This window comes from Tupaia chinensis, unplaced genomic scaffold, assembly GCF_000334495.1.
Source record: "Tupaia chinensis unplaced genomic scaffold, TupChi_1.0 Scaffold000048_1, whole genome shotgun sequence".
Lineage (NCBI taxonomy): Eukaryota > Metazoa > Chordata > Mammalia > Scandentia > Tupaiidae > Tupaia > Tupaia belangeri.
Window position 1 is genome coordinate 3,299,860 of NW_006159506.1, and position 25,506 is coordinate 3,325,365.

The 25,506-nt window shown below is 45.9% G+C and overlaps 1 protein-coding gene across 1 annotated transcript in view; it reads left to right on the top strand.

The window, feature by feature from the left end:
- The window catches only part of MAK (male germ cell associated kinase), a gene marked incomplete in the record, with an annotated part of 40,956 nt that extends 16,183 nt beyond the window's left edge, over nucleotides 1-24,773 (top strand). The window contains 6 exon segments of the mRNA XM_027774862.1: nucleotides 1,802-2,110; nucleotides 6,166-6,338; nucleotides 7,347-7,495; nucleotides 10,596-10,727; nucleotides 16,870-16,989; nucleotides 23,128-24,773. Coding sequence (XP_027630663.1) covers nucleotides 1,802-2,110; nucleotides 6,166-6,338; nucleotides 7,347-7,495; nucleotides 10,596-10,727; nucleotides 16,870-16,989; nucleotides 23,128-23,282 — 1,038 coding nt within the window.
- Between the last annotated feature and the right edge of the window lie 733 nt (nucleotides 24,774-25,506).

Below are 25,506 nucleotides of genomic sequence, written 5' to 3' on the forward strand. Positions count from 1 at the left end.
AGGGACGAAACCCGCCGTCGACTACATGGGAGTCCAGCGACATAGCCATTACACTAACTGCTGGTTCCCATCTTTTTTATATTTTTGACATTTTATGCTATCAGGATATTTTTATTTTCAAAGACAAACCTGGGACCAGCAGATGGTGTAATGGTTATTCAAGTCTCAGACCCAGCTTAAAAAACTCACACCAGGCGTGTGTGCGTGCCCAAAATCCCAAGAGGAGAAAGGAGAAGGGATTAAAGTGTGGCCTTCCTCGCTGATTTCTCTCTCTCTCTCTCTCTCTCTCTCTCTCTCTGGTGAGCACACATGCCCTATAGCAAAAATCTCTCTAAAATTTTTTTTTTTCTCTTAAAGATAGTAGCTAGTTTCAAAGGGAAAGTGTTACAAATGAAGCTTTAAAATGACAAAACATACCAGGTAGCCGTTGTGGGGGCTGTCCAGAGCATTATGGGATATTAAGCATCACTCCCAGCCTTTACCTGCTGGATACCAGTAGCATCTCCCACTCCTGTCACAAATAAAAAATGTCTCCAGGGCCATGGCCTGGTCATTAAGGGAGCTGGATCCCAAATGGCTGACTGCATGGTTCGAGTCCCGAACCCGTCAGCCTGAAGAATACACCGGGTGTGCATGCCCAGATTCCTGGAGAAGGGATTGTGGTGTTGGCACTGTTCATAGGAGGTGCTTTCTCCCTCCTGCTCTGTGTCTAGTAAGTGCACATGCCCTCTGCAGGCATTGCCAGCCGTCTCCCAGGGGCTGAGACCTATTGCTGTAGACAGTGCACCCAGACATAAGGGGTCCATTCCTGCACCCCCACCCCTGTGCCCATGCAGTAGCAAGCAACTGGATAACTGAGGTAAAAACCAAACAGTGATCATTTTTATTAGTATTTTTATCTTTTCTTCCCATAAATGCCTTCTTTTTGCCAGCATATTGATGTAATATAAGCTTGAATATGTATGTACTTGTAGCCCTCCTTGAAATTATGTTATTGTTGGTAATATATTGTTATACTCCATCTGAGAATAACCCTGTATTTTATATTCAGCTGTGGTTAATCATTTAAAATAAACTATGTAGAAGGCTTTTTTTTGTTTGTTTGTTTAATTCACTCAATGTTTTGGATGTACTCTGAACCATTATCAGTATCTAGCATCCTAGTTTGAACTAACCCTAACAAATTTAGCCAAAGTTTATGAGATATATTTTGTTTACTTACAAAGTTTTTGTTTGTTTGTTTGTTTGCTATAAAATGCGTGTGCTCACTGGAGACCGAGAGAGAAAAAAACAGAGAGAGGGGAAGTAAGAAGTCACCCGCTGGTAGGGGAAGGCCACACCACAGTCCCTCCTCCTCCAGTCTCCCCTTGAGATTTTGGGCACGCACACATACGCACCTGGCATGATTCTCAAACCACCAGATCAAGGACTCAGGCAGCGCGGTCAGCCATGTGGGGACCAGTGCCTCAGCCTTCGTGCCAGCTGCTGGCCCATACAAAATCTTTAAATAAATACAATAGTTGCTTTGCCTGGGGTGTTAAAACTACAAATGAGTTATTATATTCTAATCACTTTTTAATTTTTTAAATGGAGTTTATTTCTCAAATCATTAATTTTTTTCTGTTTATCTTTTAAAGTCGCCATATAAGGAACCTCATAAGCAGAAAAGTGGACACTCGGGAAATCTCTGAAGCTTATGTGGGCAAATGCTCTCTGCCTACCCCAGTGCCAGGCGCTAGTAGTTCACGTGCGCTAGCGCAGGGGGAGCTGTTTCACATCGGTTGTGATCTCGCTTTTGCAGGCACTGAAACACCCCTACTTCCAAGTCGGTCAGGTGTTGGGCCCTTCCTCGCACCGTCTGGAATCGAAACAGGCTGTCACTAAACCCCTGCAGCCCTTAGAACCAAAGCCTCCTGTAGTCGAACTCGAGCCTAAGCCTCTGCCAGACATAACTGATCAGCCTGCCGGACAGCCCCAGCCAAAGAGCAACCACCAACCGCTGCAGCCCATCCAGCCACCTCCGAATGCCGGCGTGCAGCTGCCTCCCAAGCAGAGTCAGCAGAAGCCGCTGCCCACGCTGTTTCCGAGCATCGTCAGGAATGTGCCAGCTGTGAGTTGCCACTAATGACACTGCAAACGAGTGCTACCAGGGTATCCGCGTCACGATGCTCTTTCCTTCTCACATACTCTCTCTCTCACTGGAGAAGTAAACTGTAAAAAGATACTGAACTCTACAGAGCTCCCTTAGCTGACAGTCTGCTACCTCATTTCGCTGCGGTGTTGAGGCCGTCACGAGAAACCCAGTCACCCAGTTGACTGGAGGCCATCGATGCTGCGTCTAATAAATTCATTGTTTGCTTTTATTTTAGGTTCTTGCTATAGGGCGTATGCACTGGCCAGAGGAAGAGAGAGACAGAGAGAGGGAAAGTGAGAAATCACCTCCCAGGGGTGATGGCCATGCCACAATCCCTTCTCCTTCATTCTGCTCCTGGGATTTTGAGCACGCACGCACACGTGCCAGTCGGCCTTAGATCCATCACTCTAGCTTGTTTGCTGGAGGCTGAATTATCAGTAGGAAATCTTCATTTCTCTTTTACCCTGAAATGGCCAGTTTGCAGGAGCCATGAGGAATCTTCTCCTGAAGGGCCTGCCTCTCGCCTCTCCTGCCACTCTAGCTTGTTTGCTGGAGGATGAATTATCAGTAGGAAACCTTCATTTCTCTTACCCTGGAATCACTAGTTCACAGGAGCCATGAGGAATCTCTGGAATTTCTCTTTTCTTTTCTTTTTGGAGAGATTTTTGCTATAGGGCGTGTGCGCTCGCCAGACAGACAAGAGAGAGGCATAGAAACAGAAAGTGAGAAATCCCCCCCGGAGGGATGGGCACGCCGCAATCCCTTCTCCTCCATTCTCCTCTCGGGATCTTGGGCACGTACGCACACGGTGTGAGATTTAAGCCACCGGGTCCGGGACGCGAACCGCCGTCGACTACATGGGAGTCCAGCGACATAGCCATTACACTAACTGCTGGTTCCCATCTTTTTTATATTTTTGACATTTTATGCTATCAGGATATTTTTATTTTCAAAGACAAACCTGGGACCAGCAGATGGTGTAATGGTTATTCAAGTCTCAGACCCAGCTTAAAAAACTCACACCAGGCGTGTGTGCGTGCCCAAAATCCCAAGAGGAGAAAGGAGAAGGGATTAAAGTGTGGCCTTCCTCGCTGATTTCTCTCTCTCTCTCTCTCTCTCTCTCTCTCTCTGGTGAGCACACATGCCCTATAGCAAAAATCTCTCTAAAATTTTTTTTTTTCTCTTAAAGATAGTAGCTAGTTTCAAAGGGAAAGTGTTACAAATGAAGCTTTAAAATGACAAAACATACCAGGTAGCCGTTGTGGGGGCTGTCCAGAGCATTATGGGATATTAAGCATCACTCCCAGCCTTTACCTGCTGGATACCAGTAGCATCTCCCACTCCTGTCACAAATAAAAAATGTCTCCAGGGCCATGGCCTGGTCATTAAGGGAGCTGGATCCCAAATGGCTGACTGCATGGTTCGAGTCCCGAACCCGTCAGCCTGAAGAATACACCGGGTGTGCATGCCCAGATTCCTGGAGAAGGGATTGTGGTGTTGGCACTGTTCATAGGAGGTGCTTTCTCCCTCCTGCTCTGTGTCTAGTAAGTGCACATGCCCTCTGCAGGCATTGCCAGCCGTCTCCCAGGGGCTGAGACCTATTGCTGTAGACAGTGCACCCAGACATAAGGGGTCCATTCCTGCACCCCCACCCCTGTGCCCATGCAGTAGCAAGCAACTGGATAACTGAGGTAAAAACCAAACAGTGATCATTTTTATTAGTATTTTTATCTTTTCTTCCCATAAATGCCTTCTTTTTGCCAGCATATTGATGTAATATAAGCTTGAATATGTATGTACTTGTAGCCCTCCTTGAAATTATGTTATTGTTGGTAATATATTGTTATACTCCATCTGAGAATAACCCTGTATTTTATATTCAGCTGTGGTTAATCATTTAAAATAAACTATGTAGAAGGCTTTTTTTTGTTTGTTTGTTTAATTCACTCAATGTTTTGGATGTACTCTGAACCATTATCAGTATCTAGCATCCTAGTTTGAACTAACCCTAACAAATTTAGCCAAAGTTTATGAGATATATTTTGTTTACTTACAAAGTTTTTGTTTGTTTGTTTGTTTGCTATAAAATGCGTGTGCTCACTGGAGACCGAGAGAGAAAAAAACAGAGAGAGGGGAAGTAAGAAGTCACCCGCTGGTAGGGGAAGGCCACACCACAGTCCCTCCTCCTCCAGTCTCCCCTTGAGATTTTGGGCACGCACACATACGCACCTGGCATGATTCTCAAACCACCAGATCAAGGACTCAGGCAGCGCGGTCAGCCATGTGGGGACCAGTGCCTCAGCCTTCGTGCCAGCTGCTGGCCCATACAAAATCTTTAAATAAATACAATAGTTGCTTTGCCTGGGGTGTTAAAACTACAAATGAGATATTATATTCTAATCACTTTTTAATTTTTTAAATGGAGTTTATTTCTCAAATCATTAATTTTTTTTATCTTTTATTTTAAAGTCGCCATATAAGGAACCTCATAAGCAGAAAAGTGGACACTCGGGAAATCTCTGAAGCTTATGTGGGCAAATGCTCTCTGCCTACCCCAGTGCCAGGCGCTAGTAGTTCACGTGCGCTAGCGCAGGGGGAGCTGTTTCACATCGGTTGTGATCTCGCTTTTGCAGGCACTGAAACACCCCTACTTCCAAGTCGGTCAGGTGTTGGGCCCTTCCTCGCACCATCTGGAATCGAAACAGGTTGTCAATAAGCCCCTGCAGCCCTTAGAACCAAAGCCTCCTGTAGTCAAACTCGAGCCTAAGCCTCTGCCAGACATAACTGATCAGCCTGCCGGACAGCCCCAGCCAAAGAGCAACCACCAACCGCTGCAGCCCATCCAGCCACCTCCGAATGCCGGCGTGCAGCTGCCTCCCAAGCAGAGTCAGCAGAAGCCGCTGCCCACGCTGTTTCCGAGCATCGTCAGGAATGTGCCAGCTGTGAGTTGCCACTAATGACACTGCAAACGAGTGCTACCAGGGTATCCGCGTCACGATGCTCTTTCCTTCTCACATACTCTCTCTCTCACTGGAGAAGTAAACTGTAAAAAGATACTGAACTCTACAGAGCTCCCTTAGCTGACAGTCTGCTACCTCATTTCGCTGCGGTGTTGAGGCCGTCACGAGAAACCCAGTCACCCAGTTGACTGGAGGCCATCGATGCTGCGTCTAATAAATTCATTGTTTGCTTTTATTTTAGGTTCTTGCTATAGGGCGTATGCACTTGCCAGAGGAAGAGAGAGACAGAGAGAGGGAAAGTGAGAAATCACCTCCCAGGGGTGATGGCCATGCCACAATCCCTTCTCCTTCATTCTGCTCCTGGGATTTTGAGCACGCACGCACACGTGCCAGTCGCCAGGTCTAGGACTCAAACTACAGTCGGCCAACTGGGAATCAGTGCCTTACCACTGTGCCACCTCCTGGCCTACTGTGTGTGTGTTGGTTTTGTTTTTGTTTTTGTTTTGAGAGAGAGATTTTTGCTATAGGACTTGTGCGCTCGCCAGAGGGACAGAGAAATAGAAAGTGAGAAATCACCTTAAGTATCCTTAAGAACTGGGTTGTCGGAAAAGTTGTAACATATTTTTTCTATGTATTTATTTCTTATTTTTCTTTTTTGGAGAGGTTTTTGCTATAGGGCACATGCGCTCACCAGAAAGACAGAGACAGAGAGACAGAAAGCGAGAAATCACCCCCCAGGGGGGATGGCCACGCCGCAATTCCTTCTCCTCCATTCTCCTCTCGGGATCTTGGGTCCACAAGCACATGCACACGGCGTGAGTTTTAAGCCACCGGGTCCAGGACTCGAACCGCAGTTGACTACATGGGAGTCCAGCGACATAGCCATTACTCTAATTGCTGGTCCCTCTATGTATTTATTTCTATGCAAAAATGTGTCATGATTTTCCCGACAACCCTATATATGGAAGTTTCTTTGGTAATGGGGGACTTTTAGTGTTTAATATAACAGCTTATACTGAAAAGGTTTTCAGCAAATGATTAAAGATTATGGTGGCTGGTTTCCCCTCACAGAAGCCAGCGGGCACACTTGGTCATAAAAGTGGAAGGAGGCGTTGGGGTCAGACCATCTTCAAGACTGGGGATAGTTGGGAAGAGTTTGAAGATGGTGATTTCGGAGCTTCTCATTCTAAGAAGCCAAGCATGGATGTTCTCAAAGAAAAAAGGAAAAAAGATTCTCCATTTCGGTAAGACTTCTGATTCTCCAGGGGGAAAAAAAAAAAAGAACTTTTTTTTTAACCTTTCATCAACTTTATTTTACTCAATAGATGTAAATGAATGTTTACTTAAAAAGACAGAAAGGTAGCTTTGTATCATTTTGTCATGTGGGTGCAGTTCTTGACACCCTAAAACAATTGTAATGGGGGCCAGCAGGTGGTGTGGTGTTGAGGGTGCTGGACTCCCACGTGGCCAGCCATGGTCCGAGTCCCAGACCTGGCAGCTTGCTTTCTCATTTTCCCTCTCTCACTCTGTCCCTCTCTGGTCTAATTAAAAATAAATACATAAATAAGTAGAGTTAAATAAAATGATTCTTAAGAAAATTATAATAGTAAGATCAGAGATCACTATTCACACATCACTGTAACCCAGTATACTAATGGTGAAAAAGTTTGAAATATTGTGAGAATTACCAAAATGTGATGCAGAGACACAAAGCGAGCACATGCTGTTAGAAAAATGACGCAGAGGCCTGCAAGTGACCTAGTCGTTAAGGCACTGGACTCCCCCATGGCTGCCCACAGTTCAAGTCCCAGACCTGGCAGCTTGAAAATCACATCAGGCTTCTCCCACGCCCAGTAGGACGGAGGAAAAGGGATTGCGGCTCGGCCATCTCCCCCGCGGGGTGCTCTTGCATTCCCTCTCACACTGCTTTAGTGGACAGGCGACACAGGCTGATCACAGGATCATCGTCTGTTTCGATGTGCCATGCCACCTTCCCACATTCTGAATCCAGCCGTTGCTGGAGAGAAACATCCAGAGGGCAGTTGCTGCTTCATTATAAAGCTTTCTGTTGTACACTACCTGCTCTCAGAAGTGGTTCTGCCCTGCCTACTGGGGGAGGCCGTCATTTCGCATTTCCATGGGTGAAAAGACTGATGGAAACCGTGGCACTGATGGCTGGAGAGCTGTCCCTAGGGCGGGTTAGGAATCGTGCTGTCTGCCTGCTGTAACACCACCGTGTGTTGACTTTGAAGGCTTCCAGAATCAGTACCCTCAGTCTCCAACCACTCAACAGGGGAAAACAAGAACCTACCTGCTGTTGCTTCTCTAAAACCTGATTCCGAGTTACCAACCGCCTCGACAGCTAAACAGTACTACTTGAAGCAATCACGATACCTTCCAGGTAAGTACAGAAAATGAAATGTTTACAGCTAACTAGCATAGAGATAGGCCAGGCTCGAGTGCCTGGGAATTCTGAAGGTCACCAGTGAAGTAGAAAATATTACCCTAGAGCTCGTGGGCGGCCCAGACTGTGGCCAAGAACTTGCCTCTGCCACTTGTGGAAGTCTGCTCAAGAAGTGCGTAGTTGCCAAAATCAAGATGCTGAACATGCTTCCAAAAGTTTCTCCCTCCCCTGCCAAAGCTATGCGCGTTGTAAATGCTAACTTGCAGAATTTGCTTTAAGCAATTCTGTACTTCCATATCAACTTTTAATAAAATGCAAATTTTATATTGTCTCCTAAATGATCTGATGGATGTTTTGGAAATCAGTTCTGTAGCAGAGTTTTCGTAGTCCCACATAGGTACACTGCCTCCTGGAATCATTTCTGATTCATCTTTCCAGGTGTTTGAACTGAGAGATGTCAGTGCCCGGTGGCAGTCCTGGTGTTTGCTAAAAAGTGGGTGCAGTGAACCTTTCTGGACACTGCAGCCTTTTATAAAATGGGTGAGAAGAAACAAACGTTTCTTCTTTAAGGAGTTGAAATTTGTAAGGTGGGGGGGGGGCAACACTTCACAAGAAAACTAAGGACCCTGTACCGGACCAGCTGCCACTGTCCCTGCAATGTGTGGACGGGCTCCCCCTGATGGATGTTTATAGAAGGTCATTCTGACTGCCAGGTGGAGCTTGCTAGAGAGCCCAGCAGACTGGTCAGGCAGCCACTATGTAAGTCCAGATGGGCGACGGTGATGGCTTATGCCAGAGAGGAATAGGTAGAGATAGAAGTGGGGAAAATTAGACATTTTGGTAGTGCAACTGAACTGACTTGCTGATAGGTTAGTATGGCTGATGGGAAGCATAAAAAGAGCTGGTGTCCGCTTCTGCAATCCTGACTTGGCAGCTGGGTGGGTAGTGGTGACTTCGAGAAAGGCAAGATTAGGGACGGACAGGAGCACGGAGGTGCAGAATCAGCTGCTGAGTTTGGGATGCCTGTTGAATACCCAAATTAATCTAACGGACACCCAGATCTGTGAATATGGAGCTTGGGAGAAAGACCTAGCAGACAGTGGGGAATTTATCATGCACCTGCAAACAGCATTTTCCCCTCTACATCCAGTTTTTAAATTTTTAAAAATTCAGTTAATCTAGGGGCCAGCAGGTGGTGTAGTGGTTAAGATGCTAGGTTCCCATGTGACCACGGTTTAAGTCCCAGACCTGGCAGCTTGCTTTCTCACTTTTCTTCTCTCTCTCTCTCTCTCTGGGGAGTGCATGTGCCCTATAGCAAATTTAAAAAATAACAGTAAAAAATAAATAATTCTTTAAAAAAAGAAGTAAACTGTTTAAAAATTTTACTCTAGAAAGGAATCAATTTTTAAATCACTGTATATCTGTACAAATATATCTTTCATCTTATGAGGGGAGTAGATGATCTTTTTGTGTTTTTGTGGGCGTGGTCATTTATAGCTTTCTAAACAAAGTGAGCAGGAAAATTTGCTTGTACCCCTAACTCTTCTTAAGGAAGCTATGGTCTTCATTCCCCAGAGGCTTATTTGGGAAAGAAGCATCAAGCAGCTGAAAGAAAAGGTTGAGGCTGGATCGTGAGCAGGAATCCGATGTATATAACCCATTCTTCTACTTTTCCCTATACGTTTCATCCTAGGAATCCAATCAGGGGGCCCATTTCTGCTGTTAATAACTGGCGAGAGGAAAGAGGGAAAATGAGGAAAGGGTTTAGGAATGAATGAGCTAGAAGACAGAAGGCACAGTGGGAGTCTAGACCAAGAGGGAGGTGGTGAGCAAGTGGAAATGAGCACGCAGACAGCAGGTAAAGGCTTTCGGAGTGTGCCCTGGCTGACTGTGGGCAGTAAGGGAGACACTGCTCTGTCTAAGGGTAGTTAGAGAGATCGACATTTTTACTTCACAAATGTAAGATGCAGGGGCCAACAGGTGGTGTGGTGGTGAAGGCACTGGATTTCCACATGGCTAACCTTGGTTCGAGTCCCAGACCTGATGGCTTGCTTTCTCACTCCCCACCCCACCCCACTCTGTCCCTCTCTGGTCAAATTAAAATAAATAAATAAAGTTAAATAAAATAATTATTTAAAAAAAAAAAAAGGAGACTCAAAATTACGGGCACACACACACACACACACAAACACCCAACATGATTTTTCTGGGACTCAAACAGCAGTCAGCTATGTGGTAGTCCAGCACCTTAACCACCCCATCTCCTATTGGCCCCAACGAGACATTTTTACAAGCAAGAATGTCAAATGTTATTATTAGTACTTGTAGTTTAGAAAATATCTTCTATGGGGCCAGCAGGTGGCGTGGTAGTTAAGGTGGCTGGACTCCCACATGACTGACAGCGGTTCAAGTCCCAGACCTGGCAGCGTGCTTTCTCACTTTCCTTTTCTCTCTCTGGTCAACTTCAAAAATAAATAAATAAATAAAAAGTAATAGCAATGGCCAGGCGTGTGTGCGTGCGTGCCCAGGATCCTGAGAGGAGAACGGAGGAGAAGAGATTGCGGCATGGCCATGCCCCCTGGGGGGTGATTTCTCGGTTTCTCTCTCTCTGTCTCTTTCTGTCTGTCTGGCGAGCGCATGCGCCCTATAGCAAAAAAATCTCTCCAAAAAAAAAGTAATGGCAATGAATAAAATTAATATAATTATTTTTAAAAATAGAAATACCTTCTGTGTACAAAGCACACTGCTACTATTCCAGGTTGTTGAGCCGAGAGCATGGGATCATGTCCGGGTTCATCAGAAACCAAGTTTGCTACATTTTTTAAAAAGTATTTATTTATTTATTTTCAATTTTTAACCAGAGAGAGAGGGGAAGCCATCAGGTCTAAGACTTGAACCGCGGTTGTCCTTGTGGGAGTCCAGTGCCTTTAACCACCACGCTACCTGCCGGTCCCAAGTCTGCTACATTTTAACCTGAATATAGTTCCATTTTCCTGCCCAAAGTGTTTCTAGTCTTTGTTTAAATGATATAAATATATTTATCCCTCAAATTTACCATCACACTCTAACCTCGGCATCACTGCTTTGTTCTTCGAAGGGGTAAATCCCAAGAACGTGTCCTTCATAGCCAGTGGGAAGGATGGAAACCCGTACACGTGGGGCAATCAGTTATTCCCTAAGTCACTGGGACCCATCGGGGCAGAACTCGCTTTCAAAAGGAGCAACGCAGGTAAGGCAAGAATGCATCTATAGCGTGAGTGTATATTGCTTTCTTTCTACAGATGTTTACTTTGAAAGATAGTGCAGCTGCCTCCTCCCAGCCTGGATGTGTGCACCCCTGCAGGGGTGGGAATGGGCGCTACACCAAGGCTTCCCAGCTAGCGCTTGAGCAGAGAGTTGTAAGGGAATCACTGCCAGACCCTCAGCTTCCACACAGGGTCCTTCCTAACGCGGATCTGCCTTGGCAAGGTGTCTCTGTTTACTACTTAACAAACATAGGCTTTCTGACACCGCGCAGGTGGTTGGTGGTTAAAGTGTTGGGTTCTCACACAGCCACCCACAGTTCAAGTCCCAGATCAGGCAGCTTAAAAGTCATGCCAGATGTGTGTGCATGCATGCATACCCCAAATCCCAAGAGAAGAATGGAGAAGGGACTGTTATGTGGCCATCTCCCCTTGGTGTGGGGAGGTTGATTTCTCACTCTCCCTCTCTGCGTCTCTATGGCAAGTACACACACCCTATGGCAAAAGGAAAGAAAAAAAAACTTCTTACTCATCACTCATGGTGTGTTTCCTGTTTCTAAAAAGTGTAAGAATATCTAGGGTCAATTGAAGGGACGGTTTGATACACTGATGTCGTGTTGAGAAAGTAAGTCACTCTGATGATGCGGAACTGGTTCTTTTAAAGCCAGTCAGCTTCCAGATCTCAGGCTTCCAGAAAGCTTTCGGAAGTCACTGTATGATTTCTGGTCTGTGACTTGAAAGAGAGTTCAAAGAATAAATAAAGCAACAAACACAATCCTTTTCATTCCCAACTATGTGGGTGCATTAGCCAGGCTTCTCAGGGCTTCCGTCTCCAAAAACAAAGAGAGAACAGAAATAGCACTGATGCTAAACCCGGAGTGATTCTAGCAGTAACTCTTACTTATTTATGGATACATGAACTATTTGGAAATCCCATCTTTCGCGACCAGCAGTTAGCGTAATGGCTATGTTGCTAGTCTCCCGTGTAGACGACTGCAGTTCTAGGCCCAGACCCAGTGGCTTAAATTCATGCTGAGCGCATGGGCGTGCGTGCCCAAGATACCAAGAGGAGAATGGAGGAGAAGGGATTGCGGCATGGCTATCCCCCCTAGGGGGCGATTTCTCGCTTTGTCTCTATGTCCTGGTGAGTACACACACCCTATAGGAAAAACCTCTCAAAAAAAAAAAAAAAAATCCCATCTTTCTCATTAAGAGATGCATTTGTGGGGCCAGCAGATAGTGTACCGGTTATGTCGCTGGACTCCCATGTGGCCAGTGGCAGTTTGAGTCCTGGACCCAGTGGCTTGAAAGTTACGCTGGGCGCATGTGTGTGCGTACCCAAAATCCTAGAAGGAGAATGGAGAAGGGATTGTACTGTGGTTAGCCCCCAGGGGGTAATTTCTCACTCTCCCTCTGTCTCTTTCTCTCTCCAGCAAGTGCACATGCTCTGAGGCAAAAACCTGTACCAAAAAAAAAAGCATTTCTAAAACAATCTCTTACTTCTCATTAATGCAACCAAAATTTATAATATTCACTTTTTGGGGGGTGGAGAGATTTTTGCTATAGGGCACATATGCTTACTGGAGAGACAGAAACAGAAAACAAGAAGTCATCCCCTGGGGGGATGGCCACACCGCAGTCTCCCCTCTTCCATCCGCCTCTTGGGATTCTGGGCATGCACACACACGTACCCAATGTGAGTTTCAAGTCTCCAGGTCCAGGACTCAAACCGCAGTCAACTGCATGGGAGTCCAGTAACGTAATCATTATGCCATCTGCTGGTCCCATATTCACCTTTTAAGATTATATACAATAAATCATTATAACTAATTTAGTCTAGAGAAGTATTTTAATGTAATTATGGTTAAAATAATTTAAAAACTGTTTTAATTTATATACATTTTTGAGTGATCAATTTAAAAACTTTCAAGCCTAAAATTATATTTAGATAAAGTGAGGCAGCTGAGATCCAACTAGAAGTAAAATTTTAGAGAACAAAGGAGATTAATGTGAAATTCTCAGCTGTAAAAAGGAACATATTCATCTATGTTTATGTAATTATTGGTGGGCATAAAGTTATTATGGTATTAGATCCCATTGGTCATACTTAAAGAAGAGATGTGATTTTTTTTTAATGTCCATAATTACAGTATGCCAGAAATGACACCCTCTGAAACTGTTAGACATGATAAAACTTTTTGGATATGAACTTACAAGTGTGTGAAGAGGTATGGAGTTATTTTTAAAAAGTACATGGCATCAGAATTTGAAAAGTTTGACCGTCACTGTGTGAGCAGGTGCATCTACTGAGTTATTCTGATTGTGACATCAATACCCTTGGGCTTTTTGCTGGTTTCCCAGATCCCTCAAGGACTCAACTTATCTATTTAAAAGTGTTAAGTGTCATATAATGACGTCAGTGCCGTAACGTGCTTTTTCTGTTATTTCAAAATAATACTTACCTGGGACCAGCAGAAGGCGTAGCAGTTATGTCGCTGGATCCTCACATGGCCGACTGTGGTTTGAGTCTTGGACCCAGTGGCTTGAAAATCATGCTGAGGACGTGTGTGCGCGTGCCCAAGACCCCAGCAGGAGAATGGAGGAGAAGGGATCGGGGCGTGGCCATTCCCCTGGGGGGGTGATTTCTCACTTTCCCTCTCACTAGCTCCACCAAGTGCTTGTGCCTTAAGGCAAAAATCTTAAAAAATAAAGTTAAATAAATATTTACCAAATAAACTGGTTATTTAAGTCAGTTTAAATGGCAGCACCACAGTTCCGATCCCAAGCGAATATACAATTGACATCAAATGAAAACTGACAACACTCAGGAACATTTTCTCATTTTAAGAGTTCTTTCTGGGTCTTTTCATTAATCATCTAGTCCATTTTTCTCTCCTTTTTCTAAAACATTCTCCTTACTGTCCGTTCTTCCTTTCCGTCTGCCTTCTCTTCAGAAGAAAGCATAATTAAACCAATTGAAAAACTATCATGCAATGAAAGATTTCCTGAAAAATCAGAAGACCCACAAGGTAATTTCTGGGCATTTCAGATGAGTGTAACCTGTTCTTTGAGTTCCTTGTCTATTTTCATCTCAATCTTGCCATAAAAGGCCATGGTGAGGGACCAGCAGGCGGTGTGGTGGTTAAGGCACTGGATTCCTACATGGCCGATTGCTGTTCAAGTCCTTGACCTGGCAGCTTGCTTCCTCACTTTCCTTCTCTCTCTTTCTCTCTCTCTCTGTCTCTCTCTGGTGAGTGCATGTGCCCTATAGCAAATTATAAAAATAATAATAAATAAAATTAAATAAATAATTTTTTTTTAAGTGACCTGCTTTTAGAAGTCAGATAAGACCTAAGCGGAAGATCAGCCCTTGTCATTAAGGTTATCTCCCTTCAGTTCGCTGAACACGAATTCATTCTCAAAAAACTGTATGCTCATCTTCTTAAATTAATTATGGCGATTGATGAACATGAACTAAATCTACTGAAAAAAAAAAACCAGAATATTGTCTACTTTTCAGTATTTTCAACTCTTGTTAATTAAGCACTAACAGTTATTTAACCAGGTTAGTAGAGATGACAAATTTCTTAGGAGCTCAGTGTCACTGGTTCTAACAGTGTGGACCACTGGCTGCAGTCTAAAACTCTGCAGCTCACAAGATACTTCAATAATAAGCCAAAATCATTTCAGAAGACTTAATCTTGTGTTCATTTTCCCTTCTCAACTTCCTTCTTCAGTAAGAAGCAACACCATGGAACCACTTAATGCATGGCTTTTAGAGTCTGTCACAGGCCCATCAGTCACTCACTGGCTTTGTGGTTTTGGACAAGTTAGTTAAGAGAGGTTCCTCATCTATCAAGTAGAGGGAATATTATTATTTATTATTATATATCCACACCTAGGACTTTTGTCACACAGTAAACATTTCTTAGGAGGGGTCTTCAAAAACTTAATGGGAAATGCATATTATGAAAAAAATGCATGGATTTAATTTTTTTTTCAAGTGCCAAAGGCCACCAGAGAAAGGCAGAGAAGAAGAAAGCACTGCCTGGGGCACGGTCATGCCACGGTCCCCTCGCTCCATCCCATCAGGACTTTGGGCACACACAACATGCACCGTGTGTGTTTCCAGCCAGGTCTAGAACCACTGTTGGTCATGGGGGATCTGGCTCCCAGTACATGTCACTTAGCCCCTGTGCTCTGGGGTAGTCATGGATTTCAAAATCTTTTGCACCAAAATAAATTTGTACATTAATTCAATTTTTCCACAAAGATTTTTAAGTCTCCTTGCATCTGCTCTGATGAGGAGAATGAGCGTAGAAGTATTCTAATACTCTTCAGTATTCTGAAGCTGCTACTGAATACGATTATTGCCTTGGACTGAGAGTGACTCGGAGTGAGTACCTGAGAGGAGAAAGGTCCCGTTAGACAGCTGTCCTTACGCGGAATTCAGTGGGGTTAGCAGCGGTGCAGACCAACAGTACGCGCTTACTGTGGGAGACCCCCCAGGGTTTGATGAGCAAAACTGTGGTTTGATGTTTGTTGATTCAAAAGCACACACTTGGCGGGGACCTGCCCTGCTCAGCCTCAGGAGAGACACAGGAGCACAGAGCTCAGAGTCCAGGCGTGTAAAACACTCCAGGGAAGACACTGCAGTCATAGCCACCAACCGGGCACCACCAGGGCAATCGGAGCCTGGTTCCACCTGTAGCTGACAAGCCTGTCCCTTTTTTCTGTTTGACTGAACTCCATCTCGCTTGGCGCTTCCAGTCTGCTCCTTGACTCACTGTCATGTGTTCAGGGCCTGCCTCCTGTCACTGAGGCAGCTCATGCTACATCCTGGCGGCCTGGTCCCATGGACATGCTGCCTTCCTCAGGCCTCGCCGCCTTTGCCATTCCTTCTTTCCCCACACTCCGGATTCTCACAGCATTGGACACCCTGCTCTTCTGCTGCCACCTCTTTCTTCTCCACAGGGTCCTTTCCTGTCCCTTCCCTCAATGCTGGTGTTCCTTAGGAGAGGAAATCCTCCAAGCCCACAGGCCCATGACCACCAGTCCCCGAGGACTGCAAATCTCCAGATCCGCCTACTCGCACACCATGACTTGACTGTCCTCCATGTACCGTGTCCTTCCCCGAAACCTAATACTTCTCTTCTACTGTTCTCAGATACCCCACCCAGTGACCTGAGCTGCAAACCCAGGGTTTATAGTCTCCCCTCTCCCTACCACCACCCTGTAAATCCACCCAAGTCCCCTCTCTCCATCCCTCTGCGACTGCCCTATTCAAGCCGTCATGCTCTGTCACTTCAGGGGGAGCACTGACCTCCCGGCTAGTCTGCTGCCTTCAGGTTTTCCCTCTGTGCCCTCCCTGCACTGCCTGGTTGCTCTCATCAGTAGTGATCATGATGACAGTGATGATGACAGCTGACATTTATGAAGTAGCAGGTGCTATGCTCAGTGCTCTGTGTAATCCGAGTCAGTCCCAATGACGACCCTATGAGACTTGATCCACTTAAAATGATTTTACAAAACAAAGACACTCAGAGCATGGGGCTCTGTGGCAGGAGACATGCCTCCACATACCTCCTCTTAAGAGCTGTCTGTCGGGGCCAGCAGGTGGCGTGGTGGTTAAGGTGCTGGACTCCCACACTGCCAACCACAGTTCAAATTTCGGACCTGGTATCTTGAAAATCACACTGGGCGCATGTGCGTGCATGCCCAAGATCCGGAGAGGAGAATGGAGAAGGGATTGTGGCGTGGCCATTACCCCCCGGGGGTGGGTTCTCCCTTTCCCTCTCACTGTCTCTTTAGCAAGCACATATGCCCTAATGCAAAAAAGAAAGAAAGAAAAGAAGTGTTGTCATAAAAAGGCCTTGAGTTCAGATTCTCGCTTACTCCTTACTAATAAGAATTTAGACTCCAGAGCCCTATCCGATGTAGAGGACACCGAGAAGTGCCTGAAGGGTTGTTATTTGGACTGACAGGCTCCTGTAACAAGCGCCGCGCGGTGCCTAGAACATCCTAGATGCTAAAAAAAAGGAGCATTTATAAGTAGTAGGGGTAGTACTCAGGTATCCTGTGGGGCTTTGCAATCTTCATGTTCTGACTATGAAACTATGATTCATCTAGGAAGTCTTGGAAGTTATGCTCCTTACAGTCAGTCAGGATATCTCCCATCCTTCCTCAAAAAAGAAGTGGGATCGGCCGGCCAGAGGATCCACTTGGCGCCTCTTGGTGCAACAGCTTCAGGTAAGAACAACTGTCGTAGATGTGTGCTCTAGATTCCCGAGCGGGGCGCTCTTCCCTTTAAAGTGCCAGTGGCTTTTCCCAAGTCAACACTTAGATTAGTCTCACCTTCCTAATCCAGAGCTAATTGGCTCTGGTATAATGCCCTGCTCTTCTTCCAAAAAGTGTGGTTTGAGAGTCTAGTAACCGAAGAGCTACCTCTGATTAGGTGGTTCCTCTCTGCCAGGCACAGGTACAGGGCTCGGTGGGTCCCTCCTGCAGGCGAGCAGGTTGGCAGTAAGTGATTTGCCTGAGATCACAGGGCTAGTGAGGCTGAGGTAGAGACTAGGCCTGTCCACTCCCGGGGCGCGTGCTGTGCTGTGCTGGACGATGAGATGTGAGAAGATGCATTTTCCAGAGCTTTCTGCGCAGCAGCTGGCACAGAGTGGATGCTTAGTAAACCCGGAGTACTCTCTGTGTGAGGCAACCTGCGGGTTCTCTACAGCACACTCCAGGGTGCAGAAGTCAGCGGTGGCACACCTTCCACACTCTGCCATTCGATTCGTCACAGCACTAGGTGTTGGAGGCTGACCCCTGACCCCCGCCGTGTGACGGCTGACTGAGGCGGGCTTGCGCTTAGGCTTGCGCTTACCGCGGCCTCTGACAGTCACACGCAGGGGCACGCCCCTGACACTGAGGATAGTGACTCTGCACTTGAGCCAGCCAGTCTGACTGTGAATGTTCTCTAAGTGTAATCTAAAACAGATTTCCTTATTGAAGCGCCCAAACAAACAGTAAGGCAGATATTCGAAAGTTTGATAAGTTATAGAATTGTAGTTTAATTTAAATGTTGACTCGAGACATTTGGCTTAAGTTGCCAGTCTTTAAAGTTCATGCTTATTGGAGCTAAAACTGTAAAAAAGCACTGGATAGCTTCAATTTTTTATTTATGATAGTAGAACTATTGATACTTAAATAGGACTTAATTACCTTCTCTATGAAAAGGATTAGTTCATACTCTCCCTTGCTGAAACAAAATATATAGAGATAAGTAAACATTTCATACAGCAATGATTTTTTTTTTGAAGACTCAGGTATGTTAAGCTAGCCTTAAAAAGACGTGTTCACCATGGCTTCAATTTATAATAGCTTTTACAGCAGAATATCATGTTTCAAATTATTTTGTTATCTGGGTGCCTGCTCTTAGAAATTGAGTTAGGTCTCTTTAGGAATATTTTTTAGGACATTGAAGGCCTAATTATATATAACGATTCTGTCACATTAGCATGCATATGCCTATTTTCATTTTTAAATAAATGTTTCCTCATACGTTTTCATCTGCTCATTTACTCTGCTTATCAAATTTTCCTACAGACGGTGATAGGAGGAAGGGTAAAAAAATGAAGTAAATATTATCACTCTCAAGTGGCCAATGCAGATCCTTAGGAAAACACTGTTTTGTGAGAGATGTGTCTTCCAGACCTTCCACTTGGGTGACAGTTTCCCACAGGAAAATAAAACCAGGTCATTACCGTATTTACTCAACTATCTCCCCTCCTCTCAGAGCCTCCTCCTCTGCTTTCTTCCCTGCCCTCAAGCTTTGAGAAGAAAAGTCCAATTGGTTTCTTCCTCTTCCCTCCCTAACATCTCCTCCCAAATGTCCCTCACCTCCTGCCTTTAAAATAACCAGGACTTCAAGGAGTGACTTCTGTCACACTCGGCCGCTCTGTAGAAGCACAGGGCCCATTCTCACCTCTGGACGAACCCTAACTCATCCAGTCCCCCCAGTGGCTATTACAGAAGGTCCTATTATGATCTCCACCTTATGGAAGCTTTATATCTTGCTTACAGTGACAGCACAGTGGCATTGATTACATCCGAAACGAGAGGCGAACTCCTTTCCTTTCCGTTAGCACAGATTTTCTATGAGAAGTTCAATGCCCACGATAGGACAAGCATTAGAGGCTGAATGCCCTGCTCTTGCGGGGTGGTCTGGTGAGGTGGTTATGGGCCTGCCACGGGGTCTCCACCAGGGAGCTCGAGCTCTGAAGCCCTGCTGTGTCCAGGAAAGGAGCCCGAAAGCTCAGCACCACCACCTTCTCGGCAAAATGATTTTCTCTTCAAGGAAGTTTCTAAAATGTTGGCCTGGGCTGACTCCACGGCCTATAGGTTAAGGGAGGCACTCCCATATGGCCAACTGCAGTTTGAATCCTGGGCCTGGCAGCCTGAAAAACTTGAGCGCGCGTGTGTGTGTGTGTGTGTGTGTGTGTGTGTGCGCGCGTGCACGCGCACGTGCCCCAAATCCTAACAAGATGGTGAAATGGAGGAAAAGGGTACCACACCCCATTGGGAAGGGTGCTTTCTCTTTTTCTCTCTGGCAAGCACATGTATCCTCTGGCAAATGTGTGTGTGTGTGTGTGTGTGTATTTCCTTTTGATTATTCCCCAGACCCCTGACTTCTTCCCCTCAAGAGCCTCACACACCAGAGTTGAACTGTGTTTCCTGTTTCCCGAATGAGACTGGCTTACTGCCTGTCTCATCCCCTCTCCCCACTCCTGTCCCCACACATGCTCTCCCACCCGCGGTACTGCCCTGAGCCACGTCCTCACGTGGGAGTTGCTTATTCAGCAGACAGAGGCATGCTGATACTACAGCCCCCGTATCTGCAGGCAGCGTATGCCGAGGCCCCGGTGGGTAGCTGAAACTGCACGGTGCCACACCCTGTGTACTCTGGTTTTCCCTGTGCATGCGTACGTACGTACTCGTGATAAAGCCTCTTACAAAGCAGGCCTGGAGAGATTAGCAGTTTAACTACAATTATACTAAACGTTATTTAAAACCTGAGTTGTTTGTTTCTGGGATTGTCCATGTAATGTTTTTGGACCACAGCGGACAGTGGGTAACTGAGACTGTAAGAAGCCACGCATGGATACGGGGCTCCCACTGTGTTCCGGAGACATGACTTAAAGCATCGTTCCTGGCAAACACGATGCCTTGACTGGTCCTTCGAGATACACTCCCTGCCATTGTTAGGTGGCTTCTTAAAATTGTTGCTATAGAGTGTGTGCACTGGCCAGGAAGAGACAGAGAGAGGAAGAGGAGAAAAGTTAGAAGGCACCCCCTCCCCCAGGAGGAGGGCCAGGCCTCAATCCCGCCCTGCATTCTCTTCTTGGGACTTTTGGGCACACATGCACATGTTCCTAGCTTGTCTCTCAAGCCACCAGGTCTGGGATTGAACCAGAGTCAGTCATGTGGGATCCAGCGGCCTTAGCCACTACGCCACCAGCTGGCCCCATTGCGTAGCTTTTTGGCAGCTCTTAGAACTTTCAGCCCAGTAACAGTGGTCTGAAACGACCTGTCAGACACTGCGGGAGAACTTCTGGCCTCCAGCCCCACCCCAACTGCACAGCATTCAGGGTTCGGGGTGCCTGTCTCACCCAGGGCGCTTAGTTCTGCATTTAACCCCTCATTTACTGTACGCTGAGTTAGCAGCGTTTCGGGGCCATGTGCACACGTGATTTTCTCCTGCACTCCCAGTTTTATGGGGAATGTGGAAGAAAACCCAGAGAATGGCCAGACTCATTTCCAAACTGACACTGAGGGTCTGACCCACGAGTGGCAGGCAGCTACTGCACAGTGTGAATGTGCTTAACTCCCAAGGGCGGTATCGAGCAGCTCTCCCCAGGTGGAATTCCTGTCATACCTAGACGCTGCTTTGAAACAAGGGGTGAGGGAGAGACTGAAGACGTTAAAATTCTCCGTGGGGCAGGGCCAGCAGGTGGCATGGTGGTTACTGCACTGGAGTCCCATGTGGCAGACCACAGTTTAAGTCCTGGACCCGATACCTTGAAAATCACGCTGGTGCATGTGTGCCCAAAGTCCTGAGAGGAGAATGAAGGAGGAGGGATTGCGGTGTGGCCATTCCCCCTGGGGGTGATTTCTCACTTTCCCTCTGTCTCTTTCTGTCTTTCCCCAGTGAGCTATGGCAAAACCTTAAAAAACAATTCTCTTTTGGGCTAGCCTCGTAGCCTCGTGGTTAGGGGACCAGGTCGCGCAGGGCCAACTGCAGCTCGAATCTTAGCCCCAGCACCTTGACAAACATGCTGGGCTTTTTGTACATACCGCACATCTCAACAGAATGGAAAAATGGAGGAGAGGGACTGTGGCATGACCACACTCCTACTGGGGGTTGCTTTCTTAAACGTCTTCACCTTTCTGTCTCTGGCAAGCTCATATGCCCTCTGACAATTAAAAAATTAATAAAATTACCTTTTGATGATTTACTAGTTTGTCATTTGAGATGTTTAAATAATTTTAGCTTATAAAGTGTTCAGAGAACAAATGCCTAACAAATTTTTTGATTTTCACAAAATTTTAAGTTGCTTAATGTCTGAATAAAGCAAACCTTGTGATTAAAGGTTTGGGGTCCCAGGAAGGGACCTGCTATTTAAGGAACTTATGTTGTTACCTAGCATTTTTCCAATGAAAAAAAAATGAAGTTTCCAGAAACCTCTCAAAAACAAAACAAAACAAAATAATAAAAACCTTGGGACCAGCAGTTAGCGTAATGGCTATGTCGCTGAAATCCCATGTAGTCGACCGCAGTTTGAGTCCCAGACCCGGTGGCTTAAACTCGTGCCGGGCGTGTGTGCATGCATGCCCAAGACCCCAAGAGGAGAATGGAGGAGAAGGGATTGCGGCGTGGCCATCCCCCTTGGAGGGTGATGTCTCGCTTTCTGTCTGTCTCTTTCTGGCGAGTGCACGCGCCCTAAAGCAAAAACCTCTCCAAAAAAAGTGAAGTTTCCAGACTCTAAAAAACACTTTCATTTTTAAAAAAATTATTTATTTATTATTATTTTTTAATTTGTTATAGGGCATGCACCCTCACCAGGGAGAGACACAGAGAGAGAGAAAGCAAGCCACCAGGTTCAGGACTTGAACCGTGGTCACCTTGTGGGAGTCCAGTTCCTTAATCACCACTCCACCTGCTGGCCCCCACACTTGCACTTTTAAAAAGAAATCTGTCATGGGACCCCCCCCATGTGCAGCTTCATGAAGCCAGAGTCATGTAAGACTCCCAGTTCTGAATGCACGTTCCATAGCAAGACTGTGTACCATTCTGCTGTACTCACGGTGTGATACCACAGTCATTAGGGCTGTGGGCGTCGCCAGCCTGAGCCAAGTCTTGCCCTTGGTCACCTGACTTGATGCTGCATTTGCATCTAAATGTGGCGTACTGGCCACATCAGCCTTGCCAGGACCACCAGCCAGGAATATCATCTCTTAAGCTACTGAACCGTGCTAATCGGTGTCCATATGGTACTATATTTGAATTTTGAGTTTCAGCACTTAAACCTGGGCCAGCCCTGTGGCACAGGGGTCAAGCGCTATGCAGCAGGCACTGGGTTCCACTAGGCTGACTACAGTTCAAGTCCTGTCCCCGGTGGCTTGAAAGACATGCTGGGTAGAGGATCGGTGAGATGGAGGGGAAGGGATTGCAGTGATCATGGCCCACTGGGGGGCGCTTTCTCTCTCCCTCTCCCTGGCAAGCACATACTCCCTCTGACAATGAAAACAAACAACTTTTAAACCTGAGATCACTGGGACCAGCCAGTGACATGGTGGTGAAGGCAGCTAGATCCCCTATGGCTGATTGCTTGGCTCGAGTCCTAGCATGAGAAACACACTGCAGGTGTGTGCCTGCCCGAACTCTCAAAAGGAGAGATGGAGGGGAAGGGGTCGCATTGGGGCCCTCCCCCATGGCACACGGTGCTTTCTCAATTTCTCCTCTCTCTCTTTCTCTGGTAAGCTTACACACCCTCTGGCGAAATTAAAAACAAACTACTGAGTTAACCATCTAAAAAATAAATTCAAAATGTTCCCATAAAATATGAGGATGAATTGCTTTATTTTAAGTTTGATAATCAAGGTGTAGGCAGGTGGTGTGGTGTTTAACGGCGCTGAACTCCCACATAGCCAACTGTGGTTGGAGTCCTGGACCTGGCAGCTTGCTTTCTAAGTCTCTCTCTCTCGCTCGCTCTCTCGCTCTCTCTCGGTCCCTTTCTGGTCAAATTAAAAATAAATAAAGTTAAATAATTATAAAACCACAAATCCGATAAGCAAATGGATAACATTCTAATTTCTGATTCTGCTTTCTTTCAGAATATACCTGGAACACAAAACCTGGTCGGGGGCAGTTTTCAGGACCCACTTTCAATCCTGCAGCAAAAAATCTCAATATCGTGAACCGGGCACAGCCAATTTCGTCTGTGCACGGGAGGACAGATTGGGTAGCCAAGTACGGAGGCCACCGGTAGGAGCCCCACAGCATCACCCCATGGAGTGTGTGCAAGGCCCCTGGCCCTGGGAAATGTCTACAGATTCTATTTCTACTGAGTTCTGGAAGAAATACGCAGTCGTGCGTACTACGAAGAGCAAAAATGATCTATTTTCTTTCCTTCCTAGAGACGAAATGCATCTTCTTAGCATCACTGCCCACAGTGCCGATAACGTGGGCAGGACTTTACAAAGTATTGAATAAACTATTCGCCAAAGTATCAAGTATTTCATCTACAAATAATTAGATCGTAAATATAGAAAGCTTTAAAAAAAAAAAAAAAAACAATGCCTCCAGAAAGTATGTGTTTAGAGTCTTTTCCTTCTCATTTATTGCATATTTGCCTAAACTATTGGACATTTCATCACTCCGCAGTGATTGGCCTGAAAACTCTGCGTTTTGTGTTTTCACAGCAGTTAGACCTCGCGGGCTGCCGGGTTTGGCTCAGGCGCTGCCCTCCCCCTGGGCCATGGCAGAAGGACCGCACCTCTCATTCGTTTCTTCTGGTTTGCAACTGTGGAAGCAGTGGTCATTCCAATGTTGGTCAGGATGTCTTTCTTAGGAGCAGGTTTATATTTAACACGGAATATCAACATTATCGGGTTGTTGGGCAAGTCATGACGTATTTTTGCATCTAAATACAGAAAGATACGTCAGGACTTCCCGACCACCTAAGATGGCACCTCGTTTTCGTGGAGGAGTGTATTGTTTGGTCTTGACCAACACAGCTGCTATGAATTCATGGTGACTATCAAACCCAGGGGTGGAGGACGTCCCTATTAACAAGGCAGCGTTCTCTTGTCTTCACGTCATTCAAACAGTTCTTGAAAGTGATGTTTGTTCGTCGGACTTTCAAAATACCTTGTTCCTGTGTTCCTGGCAGACACAAACATGAAGTGTACCAGCCGGTCCCCAAAGCGAACTCTGCTGCTCTGAGTCAGAGGTCACTGACTCACCTCTGACCTTCACATTTGCTCTGCGGAGCAAACGTGACGTCGACTGCTTTAGCGGTAGTTTAACAAGGTACTTATGTTTTCCTTAGTTTTATTCCGAAATCGGCATTTAAAGTAGACATTTTGAATTTAGGGCTGTTCTATTTAAACCTGCCACTTTATAGACTGTATATTCTTTTTAAAGAATAACGTTACCAGCTGTCGATGTTTTTACGTATTTTATGACTTGGTAACAAATGCTGATAAGTAACTGGTATCACCTCGTGGGCATTATCCAAAGACACATTATAATTAATAGTAACCTGGTATTTTTGTATAGGCGATTCAGCCGTTCAGATTTCAGGTTATTGAAACATGTTACAATCTAAAGACTGATTTGTCCTGGGGTAATGGTTCTGTGTATTCGTACAGTTTTAATTAATGTCACGAAGCTAAAAACTTATTTTGTGTTGCTGGGAAACTTTTAAATTCTGAATAGATATTAAAGTAAATATGGCTAACTGGTGCGTTTTCTTTATGTTTTTAAACTTTGTACCCTGAGACCCGTGTCTTATTCTTTTTGTTTTAACTGGTAGACTTGTGTTTTTCGTAGTTTTAGGTTTTCAGAACTATCCACCAGCAAATGCGGAATTCCCATCTTTGGAGAGATTTTCACTGTAGGGCGCATGCGCTCGCCAGACAGAGAGAGACATAGAGACATAAAGCGAGAAATCACCCCCCAGGGGAGATGGTCACGCTGCAATCCCTTCTCCTCCATTCTCCTCTCGGGATCTTGGGCACGCACGCACACGCGCCCGGCGTGAGTTCTAAGCCACCGGGTCCAGGACACGAACTGCGGTCGACTACATGGGAGTCCAGCGACATAGCCATTACGCTAACTGCTGGTTCCCCGGAATTCCCATCTTTGGGAAGGGAAAGATGATTATTACTAACATCTTCATCAGCGTGGTACGTTCGTTAAGGCTGGCTCATTATTATTATTATACTATTTTTTTTTTTGGAGAGGGTTTTGCTATAGGGAGTGTGCGCTCGCCAAAAAGAGAGAGAGAAAGAGACAGAAAGAGAGAAATCACCCCCCAGGGGAGATGGCCACACCGCAATCCCTTCTCCTCCATTCTCCTCTCGGGATCTTGGGCATGCACACACACACGTGCCCGGCATGAGTTTAAGCCACCGGGTCCGGGACTCGAACCACAGTCAACTACATGGGAGTTCAGCGACATAGCCATTACGCTAACTGCTGGTCCCCAC